Genomic DNA, 19,761 nt, shown 5'->3' with positions numbered 1-19,761 from the left:
GCTATCATCAACAACACATGAATATCATCATTATTACATCACTGGATCATAGCCTGATACAACATTACAATTGCATACTAGCTAACCCTAAAATTCAACAAATAGGAATAAATTTAACAAGAACATCCAACAAATACAAAAAATTTTGATAATAGAAAAAATATTACAAAAATAAATATTTTCACCCATCTCCCATACATTATCATTACCAAGAGTTCACAAAAATAGGCACAAAATGTTGAATGAAACTTCTTCTTCACAAAAAATAGGGATGTTCCTATTAAATGGGAATACATGTAATTGGCAGGTACATGTATGTGATCGTAAACAACATCAGCATCACATCACCACTACGATAATTACTTTATCATTAGATCAGCATTTGAAAGACAAGACTCACCAGTAGGACATCTTGTTGAAGTGCTCCGTGAAGATGGTCAGGTTTGGACTCAGCTCTTCCGACTGCTCCTTGGCCCACATTAAAACCTCTGGGATCTGGGTCACATGGAAAGAGCAGAGTATTGGAAACCTTAGATGCATTACACATCAAAAGAGAGAGGATTCTAAACACGAGAGATTCATCAAAGCACATTATGTACTTGGTCATTTCAAACGGTTTATTCCTTCGTCACTTTCCCTGTTCAAAGCATACCCAATGATATCTCTATCTTGTTTAGTACTCCAATGCATTAACCAGCCCCAGGAACAGACAAAGCAAGAAAAAAGAAAGAATGAAACAGAAACCAAGTTAGATCATGGAAAACAACCCAACAATTTGAAGGGAGAAACCCACACAACTCAACCATGAGTAAGTCATGACAATGTAGCTGTCTTATTCTTCCATCGTATTGTTTAAGTTCAGTGGGTCACACCAACCTCTATTTTCTGGAAGAGATCCGAGTCCTGGATGGTCATCTGCTCAGCAATCTCTTGGCTTGTGATGTCATTGATGGATGGCCGCCTACGGGATAATGGACAATAATCTCATGATATTTCTCACAGATAAAATGATTAGAAAGGAAGTTCAGTATCTAAAGAGGATAACATGCAGGGATATTTCTGTCAGGTAAACTAACTAAACTCTTGTTAATTTCAAGAAGGGTTTGTGATGATGTTAGGGAAGGGGAGGCAGCATCACATTTAAATCTCCAAGCTGTCATCATCTCTGCTTTGTGTGAATTCATTCACTTGAAGGATTGAACTGGACACTGTATTTTGTTGAAGAGTCCCTCCAAGGGCACTTTTCTTTTTGGCTGAACACCGAATGAAAACTAAATTGCAATTACGATGAATGAAGAGAAATAATAGATGAGCCAATGAGAAAAATTCACATCGTTAACCTCAAACACAGAAAGAGGATTTAGACTCACACAATGGAGATGCCGACATCCCAGAGCAGTTTGCCGTTGGACCGCTGCGCCTTCTTATTGTTCTCAATCTTGGTCAGAACCTTGTCCCGCAAGATTTTAGCCAGCATGAGCTCACCATCACACAGCAGCTGGAAGACCAGGTCCATGAGCATCTTGAGGATGTCATCCTCCGTCTGACCACTGGGAGGAAAATGGTGAGGATGAGAAAGAGGAGGAAGGTACATAGGATGATAGAAGGAAAGATAGAAAGAGAGACATGAGAGGGGATAGAGAGAAGAGCAGAAGAGGCAGATAAGAAAGAGGAGGAGGCATATGAAAAAGAAGAAGAGCAGGATGGTAGAAGGGAAGATAGAAAGAGAGGAGGCATTAGGGGGATAGAGAGAAGAGAGAGGAGGAGGCAGATGAAAACGAGAAGGAAGAGAAGTAGAATGATAGAAGGGAAGATAAAAAGAGATAAGACATTTGGGAGAAGAGAGAGGAGGGGAGAGTCAAGAGGAGGATACCAAGGATGAGGACAGGGATGAAGAAAAGATGAAGAAGAAGATTAGGATGATGAAGAGGAGATTGAGGAGAAGGAAAAGATGACTTCTTTAATCATTCTGCCATAATGATCATAACTATGTCTGATCACTACATTTGATACATTTAACATTTGGAGTGGGCACAACTAGATGGTAGCACAAATGCTAACAGTTTAATCTATGAAACCTCCACAACAAACCGTTTGAAGATGATGATATTTCATTCTTGCTTGATCACCTTGTTGTTTCATATGGGTTCAGCTATGGTTTGTGTCAATGGTTATCTGAGAGGCTAGCGGGTATGGTTTCACGCCTGCATTTTTGGTATTTATACAAGTACACAAGGCATGCTTACTAGTATCAGAGCTGAGCATACTTACATCAGATCCCCTGCTACTCTGAGAAGTAAGAAGAATGCGTTTCTATTGGCTCGCCGCGACTTCATGTCCGTCTTGTGCCTAAATTTCTTATACGTAAGCCTCAGTTAAGGTCAAAAACATGGTGGAGAGAGAGATTATGCTATGGATAAGCAGTAGAAATGATCAAACATCAAAAACAAAACAAAGCAGATAATGTTAAAGTCAGTTGTGAAAGGATATCTGTAGAGAAGTTTGTTGAGAAGATCCCTGGAGCTAATGAACATCCTGTAGGTTGTTAGGAAAGCCTCGTAGTACACCAAATCTATGAAAGAAAAACACACAGTACTAATCAGTATACTGTTAATGAGTCATACATTGACTACATAAGATTTCAGTTCAACTTGTGCTATTGTACTTCCCCTTTCTTCTATCTTTCTATCTTTCTACCTCTCTACCTATCTATCTGTTTATTTGTCTATTTATCTACCTGATTTATTTTGTCTGGATATCCATTCATTCTATCTATCCATCCATCCATCTTTCTTTCTTACTCATTCAATAGATTCATCTTTGATATCTCTCTCTATTTACACCTTCCTTTGTCAACATTCATCATTCCACCTGCAGCCTCTATTACAGGGAGCTATAGTCTATGTTGTAATAAATTTCTCATATGGATTCGTCCCAAGCAGCTAAACCTTTCACTGTACACAGGACTCCTCTCTTGGCATACCTTTTCTGTCTGCATCAGCTGCGTAGACCAAGAGTGCATCGACTGGCCCTCCTTTGATGGGGTTCCCTTCCTCCTGTGAGGGTGATAATCATTATCATTGTCATTGTCATTGCCATCAGCAGCAGTGCCACCATCTAACTCATTACCATGATTATCACTACCTGCACCATTATCATCACATAATCACCACCATCACCAGACCCAGCACCATCATCATCACCACCACCAACATCACCACCACCAACATCACCATCACCACCACCAACATCGTCACCATCACTACCATCATCATTACCACCATCATCATCATCACAACCATCATCACCACAACCATCATCATCATCACCATCACCACCATCATCATCACAACCATCATTACCACCACTATCACCACCACCATCATCATCATCATCATTACCATCATCACTATTACCACCATCACCACAACCATCGTTTTTATCATAATACCTAAGACTGAACCAGCAAATTGACAAGACTAAAGGGGAAAAGATCATCACCCAAAAGATTATAACTTGGATTTTGGAGATCAGAGAATATTCAGGGAGTCTCCTGAGAGAGAGGAGGAAGTTGGCTGCTCTCTTAACCCTTTAAATGCTTAGTAAACATATAATCTATTTGACAACTAACTAAATTGGACATGGAACACATTGAAAAAGGCACACTGTGTGTGTGGGGACCAGAAGAGTTAATGAGTCGAGAAGACCGTTCCTCATTACCTCTGTGCTGTATGAGAGCAGCTCTGTAACATCCAACATATCCAGGATACCACTCTCACTGAAGCTCTCTTCTACCTCCGACTCCGCCTCCGACGGTTTCCGTGCCAACGCCGGGAGCTGTGAGATGCTGCATTGGGTGAAGCAATGGAGAGAAGGAATGTAGCACAGTCACACAGGGAGTATACACTGGCTTATCACTTTCCTTCAGAAAGCTTCATGGTACAGCTCAGTTTCATTAAGATTTTCATTGTGCCCAAGCCCATTTATAATTGCTCAACCAATATGACAAATTTATGTCCATTTGATTCACTCTCTTTTTTCTTTATTCATTCAAGTTTCCTGTGCTCAAATTGTCTATGATCACTAAATGACTGCTATCGCACAAATTTCCAATACACATTTTCTTTTTATTGTCTTAGAAATATGGCCGACAATGGTATGACATCAATAAATATTCATCAGGATAACACACAAGCATCCCAATATTCACGGTCCAGGGTGGCACATTCAAAATGCACATTACAAGCTATTCTGAAGCACACTACAATTACAATATGCCACACTGCTTCCAAGCAGCATAAAAACAAACAAAAAATCGATTGAGAATCAGTTCTACATTAACCATACAACCTTTCTGCTTTACAACTGATAATCGAAATTTCATTACAACCGAAGAAATAAACAATAAAAATACATAGAGTGGATAACATTGCAGCCCAAATTTTTACTTCATTTTAACTGGTATTTCAACATAACCGTGTTTGTTATGACGGGAGTGCACTGCAATGAAATTCTTTGAGACCTCGGTGGCAGCATGGTAAAAGGCTTACTTGTGTGTTCGCTCCTGGTTGCTGTTCTCGATCATACTCTCAGACTTCTTCTTCAGGTCGTACATGGGAGAGAGCGGCCTCTCAGGGTTGGTGTAGTGTCGTGACCTGTGAACGTCTGAACTCTGTGGTAAAAAGATACAAGGAAATAGGAATGTGGGGTGCATTGGGGGATAATATTATGTGCGTGTATAATAGAATATATGAACTACAGGTGTATATGATATCTAATACTAACTCAGTTCTTTGACAGAAGTTCAGTTCTTTTCTGTTCAGTTTATTTCAATCATAAAACAATGCACTATCCAAAGTAAGATGGGTCAGTCATTATGATCCATGTGAATATATGAGAAATAAGAAACTAAAAAGAAAGTGAGATACTTGTAAGACCTTAGTCTGCACGGCACTCTAAATTGTCTGAATATGCTTCACCATTGCTGTTTAATAACTGTAACGATTGTTTGCTAGTTCACCCCACTGCGATGAAAGAAAAAAAAAGAGAGCAATGAACCAGACATACAACACCATCTACGGAAAACCAATTTCAAAGTATCAAACTTTCTAAAATTACCATCACAGAAATAAAGCTGAAGGGTATAACATCAAGACAAACAAACTTTATCCCACATACTAGGTGAAATGGGAAATTTGTACGGCTTAAAATAGTAGTATTTCAGTCAAGTCTACTTATATTTTTCTTGATTATCTCAGTTTCATATCAGTTCGAATAAAATGGAGGTACATTAACATTTCCTTCATCATCATCATCATCATAGTAACTTACATTACAGCTATTGGGTTTATTTTCTTCAGAGACACGCAAAACTCAGCAACTTTTTGTCACCTGCAGAGAATTCATAGGAGAGTCCCACTCAAGGAAACACACTTTATAGTCAAAGCCCTCAAGACACAAACTCACTTGTTGAGCAGAATCTTTCCTCTTTGGTGGGATTGCTGGGGGCAACTCGTCACTGTCGTGACTACCCTGTGACATGGTTTCGTAGCCGAGCGACGCCGTCTCGTAGCCCTTGTCGATGGCCTGTCCGTGGCTGGTCGCTCCCACCATCCCCCCGCTGCCGACGCCAACGCCTCCGGGGCGGACCTCGATGCGTTCCTGATGCACGTAACCCTGGGCCATGCTGCAGGCGTGGCAGGGTGAGGTGGGCTCCCGTGCGCACGGTGCCTCCAGACGGTAGGAGGCCTGAAAGAATTCTTCCCTGGTGCGGAGGTACTCCTGCTGGGAGGTGCAGCCGGCATAACTCAGCATGTTGGTTGAAATAGATGATTGCTGGAAAGAGAGCTCCATCCCGTCTGTGTTGTAGCCACCCACCAGGTCCAGGTAGGTGTTTACTGTTTAGGTGGTTGTTGGTTTGTTTGTTGGTTTGTTGGTCGGTTGGTTGGTTGGTTAGTTAGTTTTAAGAAAGTTGGGAGGGGGTGTTAAGGTAGAAGAGAGTTGAGAGTTGTCGGTGTGGGAGAGAGAAAGAGAGTGAAGAGAATGAAAACAAAGTCCCACTCAATGCATTGCATCAGCTAGGTTTTATTTTCATTCTTACTCCAAGGAATCCTTTAAAAATATGCACATATTAAGTTGGTATCTTTCTTTTTTACTTCCTTTAACAATGAACATAATATTCCTAATCTATTGCACTAACTAGGAACAGAAGTCCAATTTCCAGATATAACTAATAACGTATTGTGGTCATGTACATTTGAAATATTCCTTTAAGTACTACATACTTCATATTGGTATAGCTACTCACTTTCCTTACGATTACTTACTGTGTTTGTTGGTTTTAGGGGGCAGTGGAGGTGGGCCGTCACTGTCCTGCCTTAGATCAATGTCCCCGCTTGATGTAAATTTGGCAATTCCCTTGGAGGTGGCACATGCCACCACATCTGGTGGAGGTGCATCGGAGACAAACACCTCTTCCTGAAGCTTCCGCGAGAGGGCATCGGCATCTTCCGGCGCCAGATTCTCGTAGGCCGAGAGCTGGCGAACAGTCCTGGGCTTTTGTTTCATGGGAAGGGGCGGAGGGGGCGTACCCTCGCTACCGCTGCTCGCTCTTCTACGGGTCGCAAGGCTGCCGTTGACCAGCCGCGTCTCTTGTGTATACGTGTGGATCATCTCTGTGGCCGTGTATGAATATCCCCGCTGACCGTGATGGGCAGGGCTGATCAGCACACCGTCTGAATGGCCCGAGATTCCCGATATGATGGAGAGGCGCGACATGTCAAAGCTCTCCCCCGTGGTCGTCGAGCTCCAGTCGTCCGCCGTCGCGCTGGACAGCTGGGTGCTGTGCATGGAATCTGGCCGGCTCTGCGAGCTGGTGTTGCTGAGGTCGGAGTGACCGCTCGTGACTGACATTGAACTGCCCGAGAACGACCGACTTAGGTGGGTGTTGTTGTTAACGATGGTCACGGGGTATGACCCATCATCCGATGCGTTGTCATACAGAGAGCTACGTTTAGGTTTCTCCCTTTCCTTACGTGGCAGTGGTGGAACTGACAAATCACTGTGAAAAAACAAAACAAAACCAATAGTATGGTGTTTTACAATTTGTATACACAGTACATATATTGTGTTTAGGTGATATTCACATCCATGCATTGCCCGAACCCAGGTATACACACTGTGATTACAATTACCACGTGGTGAAGTAACCAACTTAAAGGCATAATTTACCATTTGCAGATGAAATAAAAACCCAGCTTTAGTGCTTTAATATAGTTCTAAAATGTGAGTTAGGGATAAAAACAACCACTGTAAAAATTTGAATCGGTGAAATTGATGTTACGTATTGTTAAATATACAAAATGTGAACAATAGTTATGATAAAAATGTTTCCAGACTAAACCGTCTACAGTTACAGTTTATTGAGAAAAATACAAATATCTCCTTATATTTTAGGCTTTATCGCGAAAATTTTACATGATAGGATGTTTTGTGGTACAACAGACCTACACATATGCATTAAATGTTATATTTTGAGAATTTTTTAAATCACTGTTCCCAAAGGTAAACAGGACCTTTAACCATACAGAAAATAAGAATGACAAACAAGTTTTCATGCATATCTATCTTACTCTTAATAACCATAAACACCTTTTTTTATGGTAGTGATGTCTCAACCTAAGAGTGTCCACAATGCTGAACACTGCTGCTAAGATGTTAATGTACATAGTCTGTTCTACCTAATCAGTATTATAGACCCTATTGGCCTCCTATACGAAATATTTCACACTAGTTACAGCTGATTTCATGCAAATAAAGTTATTCATCTGTACAACATATCCAAATGTGGCAACTTGGCAACATTGTCACAGTAACATGATCTTTTAAAGCTGTGAAAAAAAAACTTAGCATGGAGCTTAATTTAACTTTGGCAGCTGTCCATCATTTTATCTATTTCTTGTTCGGATTATGACAAATTAAGAATCCTAAACGAAAACAGTCACAATATATATAACTCCACACCTACTTGAACAGCTCAGAGCACACAAAGTTTGAAAAGATTAATCATTTTTGGCACAGCTGCTGTGAACTATTCTCCAGCTGTCTCTACGCGTCATGCACAGCCGCTCAATATGCAGTTATCACTGATGCATACTCTTCCACCACCCACACACGGCATGTTCCGCACACCGACAGATTTCAAGGGCGACTCAGCCACAAATGGCACTGCGGTCTTTTCATTGAGACAAGATCAGAAAGCCAACCCGCCGTAATCCCATCAAAGAGGAAAGGGAAACCACTGTGTTATTCTTTTTGACTGAACACCAGAAACTCACTAGTTTGAGTGACTGGAAACTACCCAAATTCACAGGAAATTACACAGTATGTATATACATCTATTTTCCTTTTTTGTTTTCTTGTTTGCAACAAATTTCGCACATGGAAGACATTGATAATACTTGTCACATGGCAAATAACGTGTGAATCAAACAGTATACTAATGATGTATAAGTGAGAGTGCATTAGTGGAGATGCAGCGCACTTGGGGGCGGGTATTTACTCTGATGCAACATGCACGAGGTGCAGCTGGTCGTAAGTACATGTTGCACAACTTTGAGAAACCTGAGAGTGAGCTGCATCTCTGCTAACATCACAGACTTAAACCTGTGCATTATTTGGTTGATTTAACTGGGTCTCGAGGCCAGAATATTCGGTAGTTTTGGCTTGAAACACCATTTTAAGAGGGAACTGGTGGTCATGAAAAGTAGAGTGTATTCTGGATATGTTAACCAAATTTTTTATCTTAGGTTTTTGAATGGCTAGCTATTATATAAGAATAAGAAAAAAAAATATTTAGATGACATGCTTGAGTTTTAGGACATTCAAGAGATAAAGACAACATGCCATTAAAGAGAAACTGATTCTAAAGATTTTTTTCATGTTCTCATACACAGTAACATAACATCATAATGGAATTTCCCTATAAAATGCAGAATCACTGTTTTTTGAAGTAAACAAAAACCGACATCGTCGACCAAACACCAGTGCTATGGTGACACCACCACTCCTAGTCAACCAACAAATATTACCAGAGGAAATAATTTTGTGCTGTTATCTACTTATTCAAAACCCATAACTTATTTATAGTATGTATATTCTAAAATTGCCATGACTTTCAAAACTGATGAAACCTTGGTCACTGTTTCTTACATGGCCAACATAACTAAATTAGTCACTCTTGAAATACACCAATTTTCCCTGTTATATAAGTTGATAAATCATCAGTCTGGGATTGAAGCATAATCACAACAGGAATCATTTGTAATGTTCTCTACAGATCACTTATAATGTTCTCTTAGCGTAAAATATTCAATAATATATCACTGGAAAACATTTACATGTTAACTGATGGCAACAGATAGCAAATGACTGAACAATAACATCTTCAGTGCAATCGATGGCAAAAATGATAGTATTCTACTGAATGCTAAAAAGCGGAATGATAATTTGCAAACAGAAATGCAATCAGGAAACCAGTATTGTGATGAAACTGGGAAGGCACTGCATACATTCACCCGTTGAGGACGAGTCCCGAGTATACTCGGGCAAGCGTCTATGGGAAATGCCTGTTGTAGCAAAATCAAACCGTCCTCAACGGGTTATGGAGTCAAAGATGGGAACAAGACTGAAAAAGTATGCTGTCAGCTCTGGTAGTGATGCTGCAAAAACGGCTACTGTTGAAAAGTTAAGCCGATGGGAAATCATTCTCACTGCACTTTGAATGACCCATGTAAATCAGAACAGATGACGACACTTGTTATCCTAAATAATGCATGCCCCACATATTTTTCTATATAGATAGTTTTGGTTTATGTTTTTGTTTTTGCTTTTGCCTTTTTTTTTTTTTGGGGGGGGGGGGGAATCACAACTTCCAACAATTTCTAAGTGGATAGATTTGCTATCATACAGTACCGTAATGAACAGAGAAATGTATGAGCTATATGTTGCATTCATGTCGGGATCAGAGTTAATACTTTCATGTGTTGTCGAATTCGCAAATTACCCTTGACTTGTAAAATTCACAAAAATAAAACCCCCACGATATATATAATGCATACACAGTATAAGATCTCCCTCAGCAGAATTTAAACCTTTTCCAAAGGATCATGCTGTACTTTGATTGCTTGTCAAGATGACTTCTGATGTACGGTCACTCACCTTGTCAAATAAGTTCTCTGTGGAGGAAGGGGTGGTTTAGGGGGTGCACTGGACGGGTCCGCTACGTGCTGCCCAAAATCCACATTGCTGAATGGAGTTATGGGGGACTTCTGCAGAACCTCCTGCTCATGTGGGCTGAGAGGGCGCTGTTCAGATATTGTAGACCTTTGACAGAAAGATATAATACAAGAAGAAAATTTTGTATTAGAAAGACTGTTGCAGACATAGAAATGCAAGAATACTGACAAGAATGGCTACTCATATTAATTCCATAAGAAACAGATTTAATGGAAATTTTACTTTAGCCCAAAACTTCTTGCCCCTTGCCCAAAGTATTAATTGACTTTCTTAATCAGGTACTCTGTAGTGCCTTTTCTGTTCTAATTTGGCTGATAAATGTCGGTGAAGAATCTTATCTTTTTCTCAGTGACTCAAAGACAACTGGAAGACATCATTATATGGACTTCATAAATCTGAATGAATAGTAGGCCATTAACTCTGAACTGCAAGTATTTCAACGCAATGGCTTGTTCTATGCACAAGCAATAATACACCCTTTGTTCATGTTGTGTGCTATACAACCAAGACTGTATGACTACACAGATGTTGCCAGAAGAGACTGTCAGTTACAATGTAAATGAATACCTCGCTGACCAGGAAGCACACAATACTCACTCAGACGAGTCTGATGGCCGCCGGTTGGCGTTGCAGTTATTGAGTGCCTTTGGTGACCCGTGTGGGCTGACCGGTGAGGAGGATGATGACGATAATGACCCCTGGCCTTTCTGAGATGCGTCCAGCGAGGGCGCCGGTGACTGACGTCCACCGGCCCCAATGCTTCCCCCGCCCAACTCGTTCCGGTTCCGGTCCTGGAGCTGCAGCTTCTCAATAGATAGCTTGACTAACTCTCGAATCCCATTCTGCACTGCATTGGTGACCTTTGAATGCCATAAAAATATCAAAAGGGGAAAGAAACTTGAGGAAAACTTACATACAGTGAGTACATGCGGCCAAAAAATACTATTTAATGTTTGAATCTCAGTCACGCCACTCATAATGACTACATTTATACTTGTAAATACACAACATGTATGTCTACACGTACTTCTATCAACGTGACTTGCATGCATCACTGTCATTTATCACGTATGTGCACACACACAAATGCTTGTAATAAATCACCACTGTTCCTGTTACAGTATCATCTATCATCACAGAGTGATCCGCATTTGAATCATTAACTTTTCATAGTCCACATTGTAGAACATATATATGGAAGAGTCACTTCCTATTGTATGAAATAGAACACTGTATTTAACAAGAAGAGAAAAGAGGGAAAGTATGAGGCATGTCTGATTAATTCTTTCCAATACACTTTATTTCCTGAGCAGACAGGTCAGAATATGATAGTAAAAGTGAGGAGTGCATTTGTTTTTGTTTCAGTTTGTTGTTGATGATGTTATGATGATGATTGTTGTCCATTGAGTTCCATCATGAGAATCTCAAACTGATATAGGTTGATTCTGACACAACAATAAGGAGCAAATTGAAACAATGTCTCCTCGATGAAGACGAAGCAGCTAAATTGGGGGAGGGTGAGGAAACGGGTGAGGTGAGTCATCCAATAAAAAATATTGCAGGAAATTCAGTGAGAGATTTTTAAATACATAAATGATGGTGTTTAGATTAAAACGTCAGAAACATGATATAGTACATCATAAATAAATATGTACAAAATCAAATTAGGAAGGGAGCTATAAAGACAGGTGGTGGAGAAAGATGAAGGGGGGGGGAGGGGGGGGGGGGGGTGGGGGGGGGGAGACTGACCTCACTCCCTTGACTCTTGTCCATAGCTGACTGACCATAGAGAACAATCTTGTCTGCCCAGTGAATCAGATTAGCCAGACTCTGGTAAACCTGGTTGTGTCTGGAGCTTAGGGCAGAGCTGGAAGTCAGAGATGAAAAGAAAACAGAACATTTGTATCATGTCAGTGTTTAATAAAGAAAATATTTTGCTGCACGGCGTTAGTCAGGTAGAAACATGAAAATCGTTGATTTACTTTCATCATATATTGCTCATTCTGATACACTTGAGTTAGAACACACTGCTAACAAAATGGACAAATTCCTACATGTACATGGCTTAACTTTATCTTGGACTTTTGACAAACTAGAAAATTATGGCAGCACCAATATGGCAAGTAAACATCAAAAGAGAACACCAAATATTTGCTGATTTAATATTAGAAGTAAAGCATACACTGTATGATGGTTAATTGTTATAATATCATGAGCCATGTTTGTATAAAATGAATCAAACAGCTTTCACATTACACTCAGGATTAGACTTTTGCTCTTGATGTATATTGGTCAAGGTTGTTACAGCTTGGTGGATATACATAGACAGGGAATAACAGGAAAACTGCAGCTTTTTATACCATGGTTGATATTGAAAGTAAACTTTCTCTCAAGGGCATATTTTCTTTTCACAGTTGAATAAAATGCAATTTTGTTACAAAAATAAAAGGATGTCCAGCTTTATAAATACATTTAACAATAAACAATATCTTGAATAATATAAGAATTAATTAAAAAGAATAGAAAAATCAAATCTGTGGGAGAAGTAAGGTGCTGATGACAAGGCTCCAGATGTCTAATAAAGAACATGTTTTCAGTTTTCAGGCATAATGTTTCACCAAATTTGTTTCTTATGACAGTCTACATATAAATGGGTACCTGGCATTGCTGGGGTAATAATAAAATGTAGATCCTCTTTATGGAATAACATGAAAGATAATATACAAGGCCAAGTTTCCCTTCATGTCACAGATAAAAACTCACTGGTATTTGTGATACATATATATATTTTTTTTCATCACGCATGTATTTCAGTATCCTCAGAGGTGCCAATGTCCACAAGCTGCTTGCTGACTGTAAACCACATATATTCAACACAATACATATGTGTCACTATTAGTCTTGATCTGCCAATCAAATTTGCAGGTCTCAATACACATGAAGGCAAGTCTGAAGAGTGCAATGTTTATATCAAGAAGCACATGAAGGCCTACATACCAAAAACTTGACCTCCTTAGCATATTTTGTGAGTCAAATCGTTCAGACATTATGCATGCACCAGAACAGCCCAACACTCAACTGGAACACACTTCCATGCCATGCCTGGCCAAACATGAATTGTGAAACATGAACCTAGTGTGCTTTCAGATGCTCAAAAGCATCATATTTCCACTGAATGTTTCCATTCGTGTTTCTATGAGTCACGCTTCCATAAGTCACATTTCCACTGAAGCGTGCTCAACAGAACGGGTTCTTTGATTCAGTGTGAAAGGGGGTGTAGGAAGCCTGGGTGTGGCTCACCTCTCCTCCTGTTTGAGGCAGGAGCTCAGGGTGGTGTTCAGCTCCATGATCTCCTGCAGCACCTTGGTTGTGCTCCCAGGGAGCATAATCAGGGTTTCCTTCTGGACGACATCTGGAATGTGAAGTGGGATAGAGGAGAGAAAAGAGGAGGAACATGAGGTTGGTGTAAAGAACTGCATAAAAGCTTTCACACAAAATCACCCAATATCAGTTTACATGACCCCTATGGAAACCAGCTCTGCTGATCAGGGTGTTCCACCCCATGAAGAGGAAATAAATTCAATTCAATTCAATGGTTACCTTACCATCAAAGATGAGTGCTTTTGCTCTTTAATTGTACACCCATTCACATCATGGTTATTATCCATTGTAACTCTTGTAGTTCTTATCAACAGGTGGCACTGACCCCTACTTCATGCCAAACAACTCTTCAGGTAAAATTTTGAAGTGAGGAGCAGAAACTGCATCTACAACCAGTAATGATGACTACCTGTATGCACAGAGGATTGAATATACTAGGAAATAGTTCACAAACAGTTTGAGGTCTTCACTGATTTTGCTGAATGTAATTCAGCAGTTACAGGGGTCAAGCTTTACCATGGGCTTGCGGGTAACTGCATTCACATTAGCCTAGATGCTACACTCTGAGGTGGACAATTCTCTTCTTATCCAGCTATAGCTTTTTTTTATCACACTAACTTACATTTAGAATGGGTTTCCCCTTTAACAACAACCTCCAAGTATGAGAGTATTCAAACAGTTACAAACTTCAATCTTAGCTCTCTGCGAGCTTTTGACTATCATCACAGTCAGCTAAATTCAAGTCAAAATGTTGAGAGCATTAAACCTAACTACATGACTGTATACCTTGAATCTTGAGCCCTGTAGCCACTTTTCTCTAGAGGCTTATTTTTCTTCATATTTTTTTCTTTCAGTCCAACTTTCACATCCTCTTTAATACTATTTCTATTCTCCCTTGTTATCTATTTCTTTCTCTTCTAAATTCTAGCTCTCGCTAGATCTCACGTTTGATTTATTCGATACACTTGTATCAAAACTCTCATTTTCATTTCTTCCCTTTGTGTTTTTCTTTTCTCAGCATTATCATTATCATGACTTCTCTATTACAATTCTTTTTCCACTTTGTTTGGCTTTCTTTCATCTCATTACCAACATGTTTTTTCTCTCCCGCACTATAAACAGACCATCACTTTTCCACTTGAAGTCCCTCATCACAAGAACGTTTCAGATTACAATGCAGCAGATACAAGTAGGGGACACCGATGTCTGCTTTAAATTGTGGTTGTGCAATACATCCAGGAAATGTGCAATGAGCAAATACATGTATTCAGATTCCTCAATTTTATCTCATCTGCATCAAGACTTACATATTCACATGATGGTCCTAAGTGGGTGTATCATGATAATTGTGATATTGATGATAACGATAATGATGGTTATAATGATGATGATGATGGTGATAATGATGATGACAATTATAATGATGTTAATTGTTGGAATAATCATAACTAAGGTGTACAAAAGTGAAGGTATGCATTAAGCAAATCTAATTCATGTGGATCTTGACATTCTGATAATGCTAGAAATAATTTACAAAAAAAAAATACTGTACACTAATGCAACACATAGAGAGGATATCTTACATACTGCAAGTGTGATGTATCGCTTAGCTTTCAACACAAGACTAGCAAAGACTGACGTAAATACCTACATCAGGAAGATGTTTGTTATTTTTCCTTGTTTAGAATGAATTCTGAGAAATCAAAGCAGCTGAACATCATGATTTGGATGCAAAATGAAAGGGGAAGTAGTCAGCTGGTGACCCTGAGATATTTCAAGTTCCTTCTTAGTTTAAAGAGAACATTAAACTGTAAAACCAGAAATTTTTGTGTGCATGAAACTTTCACAAATTCCCCAAGAAGCCAAGGTTTGCTAAAGTACTGTAAAATGCATGCCAAAACTTTTGTCTACACAGTGCATCGAAAGCAAGCTGGCAATTCACATTTATAAGCTTCATCCTGTGAAAAAGACCATCAGCTTCTATTCTTAAAGATTTCATGGCATGAGAGTTTCTGGTTTTACTGTAACTCTTGCCTGCAAGCAATGTCCACTGAATACAATGCTAAGTAACTTCATCATCATGAGCATCTAACTACGGTAGTCACAGGTGTAGATTTTTTTTTTCCACAGCAGGTTTCAGTCTAAATTTCTCTGACCTTTCCCTTTAATCCTACACTGTTCTCCCTGAAACATACATTTCCTCTCTGAGTACATTTACGTATTGTCTTTTCAAGTGTTTTATTTTGACAGGAGTTGTTCTTGAAAGTACTTATGCACATGAACAGATCAGACAGACCAACACATGGACACACGCACACACACTGACATGCACAGACACACTATGATGGGTGTCACCTTTCCGTCAATTCAAAGTAAGCCTGGGAACTTTGATGTCTGTATTAGTATGTGATTCACTCATCATGTCTTCTTCCCAAGTCACATGACAAGAAAATTAATTGCGCTAACTTCGGCCATTTCTGGCATAGGAAAGATGTGCAAGGATACCTGAAATGAGTCATGATAAAGCAATATGATATTTTCCCCTGCAGCTTCCTAATGAATTATATCACTGATGATACGATGGACAGAATGAGCTGATGAACGTCTTGAGAAGATTTTCTTTAAAAAACTTCTTTTTAACAATCAGTTGAGAGAAGCCAATTTTCTAATTATCTCCTTTCAAGGCAAGCAGCTACTGCAAACTGTCAGCCACAATCAAGAGAAAATGTGCACCTCAGGGGGGAAAAATAAATTGAGTCCCCGCATCTTGCTTCAGTGTCATGACGACTTTTCCATGCCAACCCCTAGGATTACAGCCTGCAATGTTCCTCTTAAAGGCATAATTTACCATTTGCAGATGAAACAAAAACCCTGTTGAAGTGCTTCAAAATAGTTCAAAAATTTGAGTTTGGGATAGAAACAACCAATGTAAAAATTTGAACCAGTATAATCGATGTTTAGTATTGTATATATACAAAATGTGAACAATAGTTATGATAAAAACGTTTCCAGACTAAACCGTCTACAGTTATGGTTTAATGAGATAAATTGTGATATCTCTTCATATTCTAAGCTTTATTGCAAAAATTTTATATGGTAGGATGTTTTGTGATACATGTGATCTACACATATAATATGTATCAAATGTGATATTGTGCACATTTTTAAAATCATTTCTCCCAAAGGTTTACAGGAACTTTAAAATCCAGAGATATGCATGATGTTGATTACTGGGAACTGAATCACTAATAAATCTCTGTGAAATCTTTTTTTTTTTTTTGCTGCAATCACAACACAAGATTTACATTATATTGCAGCGCTTCCATCCTCCCCCATCCCCTTCTAGCATTGCCAGATTAACTACAGACTGTTGTGGGCTTTGACCACATTCATTAAATGATATTTGGGTCATGAATGACAACACTATATTATAGACAATGATCACACAACTGCTCAAGCAAACTAAATCACCACACAGATAAAAAAACAATCAATACAACAATTTACAAAGACTCAAATTATTGACATCAATTGGCATTACCACAGATCAGACATGACGGTTGGCAATCTTTAAGGTAGATTAACTCAACCATGGTTTGGGTTTAAATGCACTATAAGTACAACTCCCCCTCCCAAAATGTTTCATGATCAATTATTTTAAGTGGGATTTATCAATATTAGCCTAGATTTTCTATCATCCTCCGAAACATCAAACAGTAATATCATAATCATTAGAAAATGGAGAAGGCTTTAGCTGAGATGAGACCCACAGTGAATAGCCAACAGTGATGTTAATAAATGGGGTAAAGGTATCATGGGTACTTCTCCTTTTTTTTTTCGGGGGGGGGGGGGGGGTGCAGCAGTACGAGGGGTTCATAAATATAACAATACAAATTTCTAACTGTTCTACGCTCACTTTTGTTTCCTGAACTGCACTGATGCATTTTTTTTAAAGGATGCATCGTAATACTACTTCTACTCCTACTACTATTCCTCCTCCTCCTCCTCTTCCTACTACTACTACTACTACTACTACTACTACTACTACTACTACTACTACTACTACTACATGTACTACTACTACTACTGCTACTACTACTACTATTACTACTACTATGATGTTATATTAAAGCTGATTTATTTCATGACAGTCAATAAACCAAAAACATAGGCAACACAGTCACAGTCAGGTGACAAACATAAATCTCTTGAAGTACACATTAAATGCCAAATTAACTAAGCACCTTGCATCAAATACAAATTTTTATAACTTCCTTTCTAACAGTTAGACTGTGCTAAATGTTATACTACTCAGTTTCAGTTTCATTATGTCCATAAAACATTAGCATCATCTGAATCATAAAAACATATTAAGATTTTTTTTAGAAGATGGCAAAATTGAGGAGGGTGGGGAGATCAGGATGTCTATTTAGCAGCCAGTACATTCAATCCCACACACAAACACACAGAAAAGATCATGTGATCATTTTCAGCAGACCTTATGCCTCTATGGATCTTAAAGGACAAGTTCACCTTCATATACATGTGGATTGAGTGAAGGCAACAATATGAGTAGAACACATCAGTGAAAGTGTGGGGAAAATCCGACAATCCGTTCTAAAGTTATGAATTTTTAAAAGTATCTGTGCAATCACTGCTGGAGGAGAAGACTACTTCAGTGTATGATGTCACATGCGTACAATGATTTAACGAAAACAAAAGGAGAATTTCACAAAGCTTGACTTTTTTAACAAAGTGCACATTTTTTCGTCTTGTTGCTGAGGTATGTTAGGGGTAAAATTATTCCCCTTCACTCCTGAAAGAGAGAAGTCAAGTGTTTTTTTGTTATGTGAGAAAAGTGAGAATATCTTGAATTTTCTTTATACTTTCTTTATATCGTTGTACACATATGACATCACAAGCTATAGTAGTCTTCTCATCCAGCCCTGACTGAGAAGAAACTTCAAAAATTCATAACTTTTGAACGGATTGTCCGATTTTCCTCAAACTTTCATTGATGTGTTCTACTAATATTGCTGCATTCACTCGACTCACATGTCTATGAAGGTGAACTTGTCCTTTGATAGTGCAACAAACAGCAGGTAATCCATAGCTAGGAGTAGGCCTAGTTCATGCTGCAAAAATATTCAAAGGACTGTACTTTGGAGAGCAGTGGGGTGGGATGGGGTTGGCATCACGATGTGGGATATGTGAGCGTGGTCTCAACCACCGCTTGCTGTTACTGCTACTCTAGATTTAATGTAAGACAAGGAAGAGGAAACAGATTGTGGAGGCGAACATGTTCGCCAATGGATCTTACACTCCTATCTCACGCTGCCAGCCAACATGGCACACTTCCATGTCATTTTTCCTCAACCCTATTACTGAAGACAAATGAAAACATACAGGTACTGTGGCAAAACACTTGTTATATAGGGTAGTAAAACTAACTGCAATTTTACAGGACAAACATCCTACTTTACTGGAAGCACGAAAACATGTAGTAGAATGATATCAATATCATTCAGAGCATTACATGAAAATGAGATGGTGGCCGCGGTCACACTGGAAAAAGATCGTGAAGTTTAAGATCGTGATCTACTTAATGTTTTGCCAGTGTGGCCGCACACTTCTCGTGAAACTTATCATGAAACTTTCTGTGAAAATTCCCACTCAAACTACGGATCTGGACCCCTGCCAATCTTCTTGATCTGAAAGTAGCGGTATTGCTAGCAACAGAAACTTAGCAAAGTTTGTCATGTGATGAGTCCACTATCTGTTTGTGGGCGGTGCCTCCAAAGTGCGCGGCCATTGTGATGTACAGGTGTGCATTGTTACATCACAATCACCTGCTGTCAGATGGCGTGCTCTTTCTTCTTTCTTCTGCACACATACCAATGGCCCAAACTTTGCGAATTGAAACATTGAGGAGTTTGGCTGTCAGTGTGGAAACGGCCAAAGATCGCGATAATTTCGCAATCTATACATTCGCGACCTTTTGTCAGTGTGACCATGGCTAATGAAGATGATGACGATGAACAAGTAGGATAAGGTTCTCAAATGAGATCTCAAGGATTTGTATCA

The 19,761-nt window shown here is 39.2% G+C and overlaps 1 protein-coding gene across 1 annotated transcript in view; it reads right to left on the bottom strand.

Moving 5' to 3' along the window:
* Nucleotides 1-19,761, bottom strand: part of LOC139727217 (rap guanine nucleotide exchange factor 1-like) — a 98,364-nt gene that overhangs the window by 5,112 nt on the left and 73,491 nt on the right. The window contains exons 4-17 of the mRNA XM_071638174.1: nucleotides 13,597-13,708; nucleotides 12,046-12,163; nucleotides 10,894-11,156; nucleotides 10,219-10,383; nucleotides 6,327-7,060; nucleotides 5,467-5,897; nucleotides 4,551-4,672; nucleotides 3,721-3,847; nucleotides 2,984-3,056; nucleotides 2,491-2,572; nucleotides 2,272-2,364; nucleotides 1,371-1,550; nucleotides 877-961; nucleotides 401-495 (exon numbers count right to left, since the gene is read on the bottom strand). Coding sequence (XP_071494275.1) covers nucleotides 401-495; nucleotides 877-961; nucleotides 1,371-1,550; nucleotides 2,272-2,364; nucleotides 2,491-2,572; nucleotides 2,984-3,056; nucleotides 3,721-3,847; nucleotides 4,551-4,672; nucleotides 5,467-5,897; nucleotides 6,327-7,060; nucleotides 10,219-10,383; nucleotides 10,894-11,156; nucleotides 12,046-12,163; nucleotides 13,597-13,708 — 2,680 coding nt within the window. The remainder of the gene's footprint in view (nucleotides 1-400; nucleotides 496-876; nucleotides 962-1,370; nucleotides 1,551-2,271; nucleotides 2,365-2,490; nucleotides 2,573-2,983; nucleotides 3,057-3,720; nucleotides 3,848-4,550; nucleotides 4,673-5,466; nucleotides 5,898-6,326; nucleotides 7,061-10,218; nucleotides 10,384-10,893; nucleotides 11,157-12,045; nucleotides 12,164-13,596; nucleotides 13,709-19,761) is intronic.

This window comes from Diadema antillarum, unplaced genomic scaffold (genome assembly GCF_040938485.1).
Source record: "Diadema antillarum isolate AM-2024a unplaced genomic scaffold, OU_Dant_1.0 seq00000122_RagTag, whole genome shotgun sequence".
Classification (NCBI taxonomy): domain Eukaryota; kingdom Metazoa; phylum Echinodermata; class Echinoidea; order Diadematoida; family Diadematidae; genus Diadema; species Diadema antillarum.
Note: the sequence above shows the minus strand (reverse complement) of the source record. Positions and strands in the feature narration are given on the sequence as shown.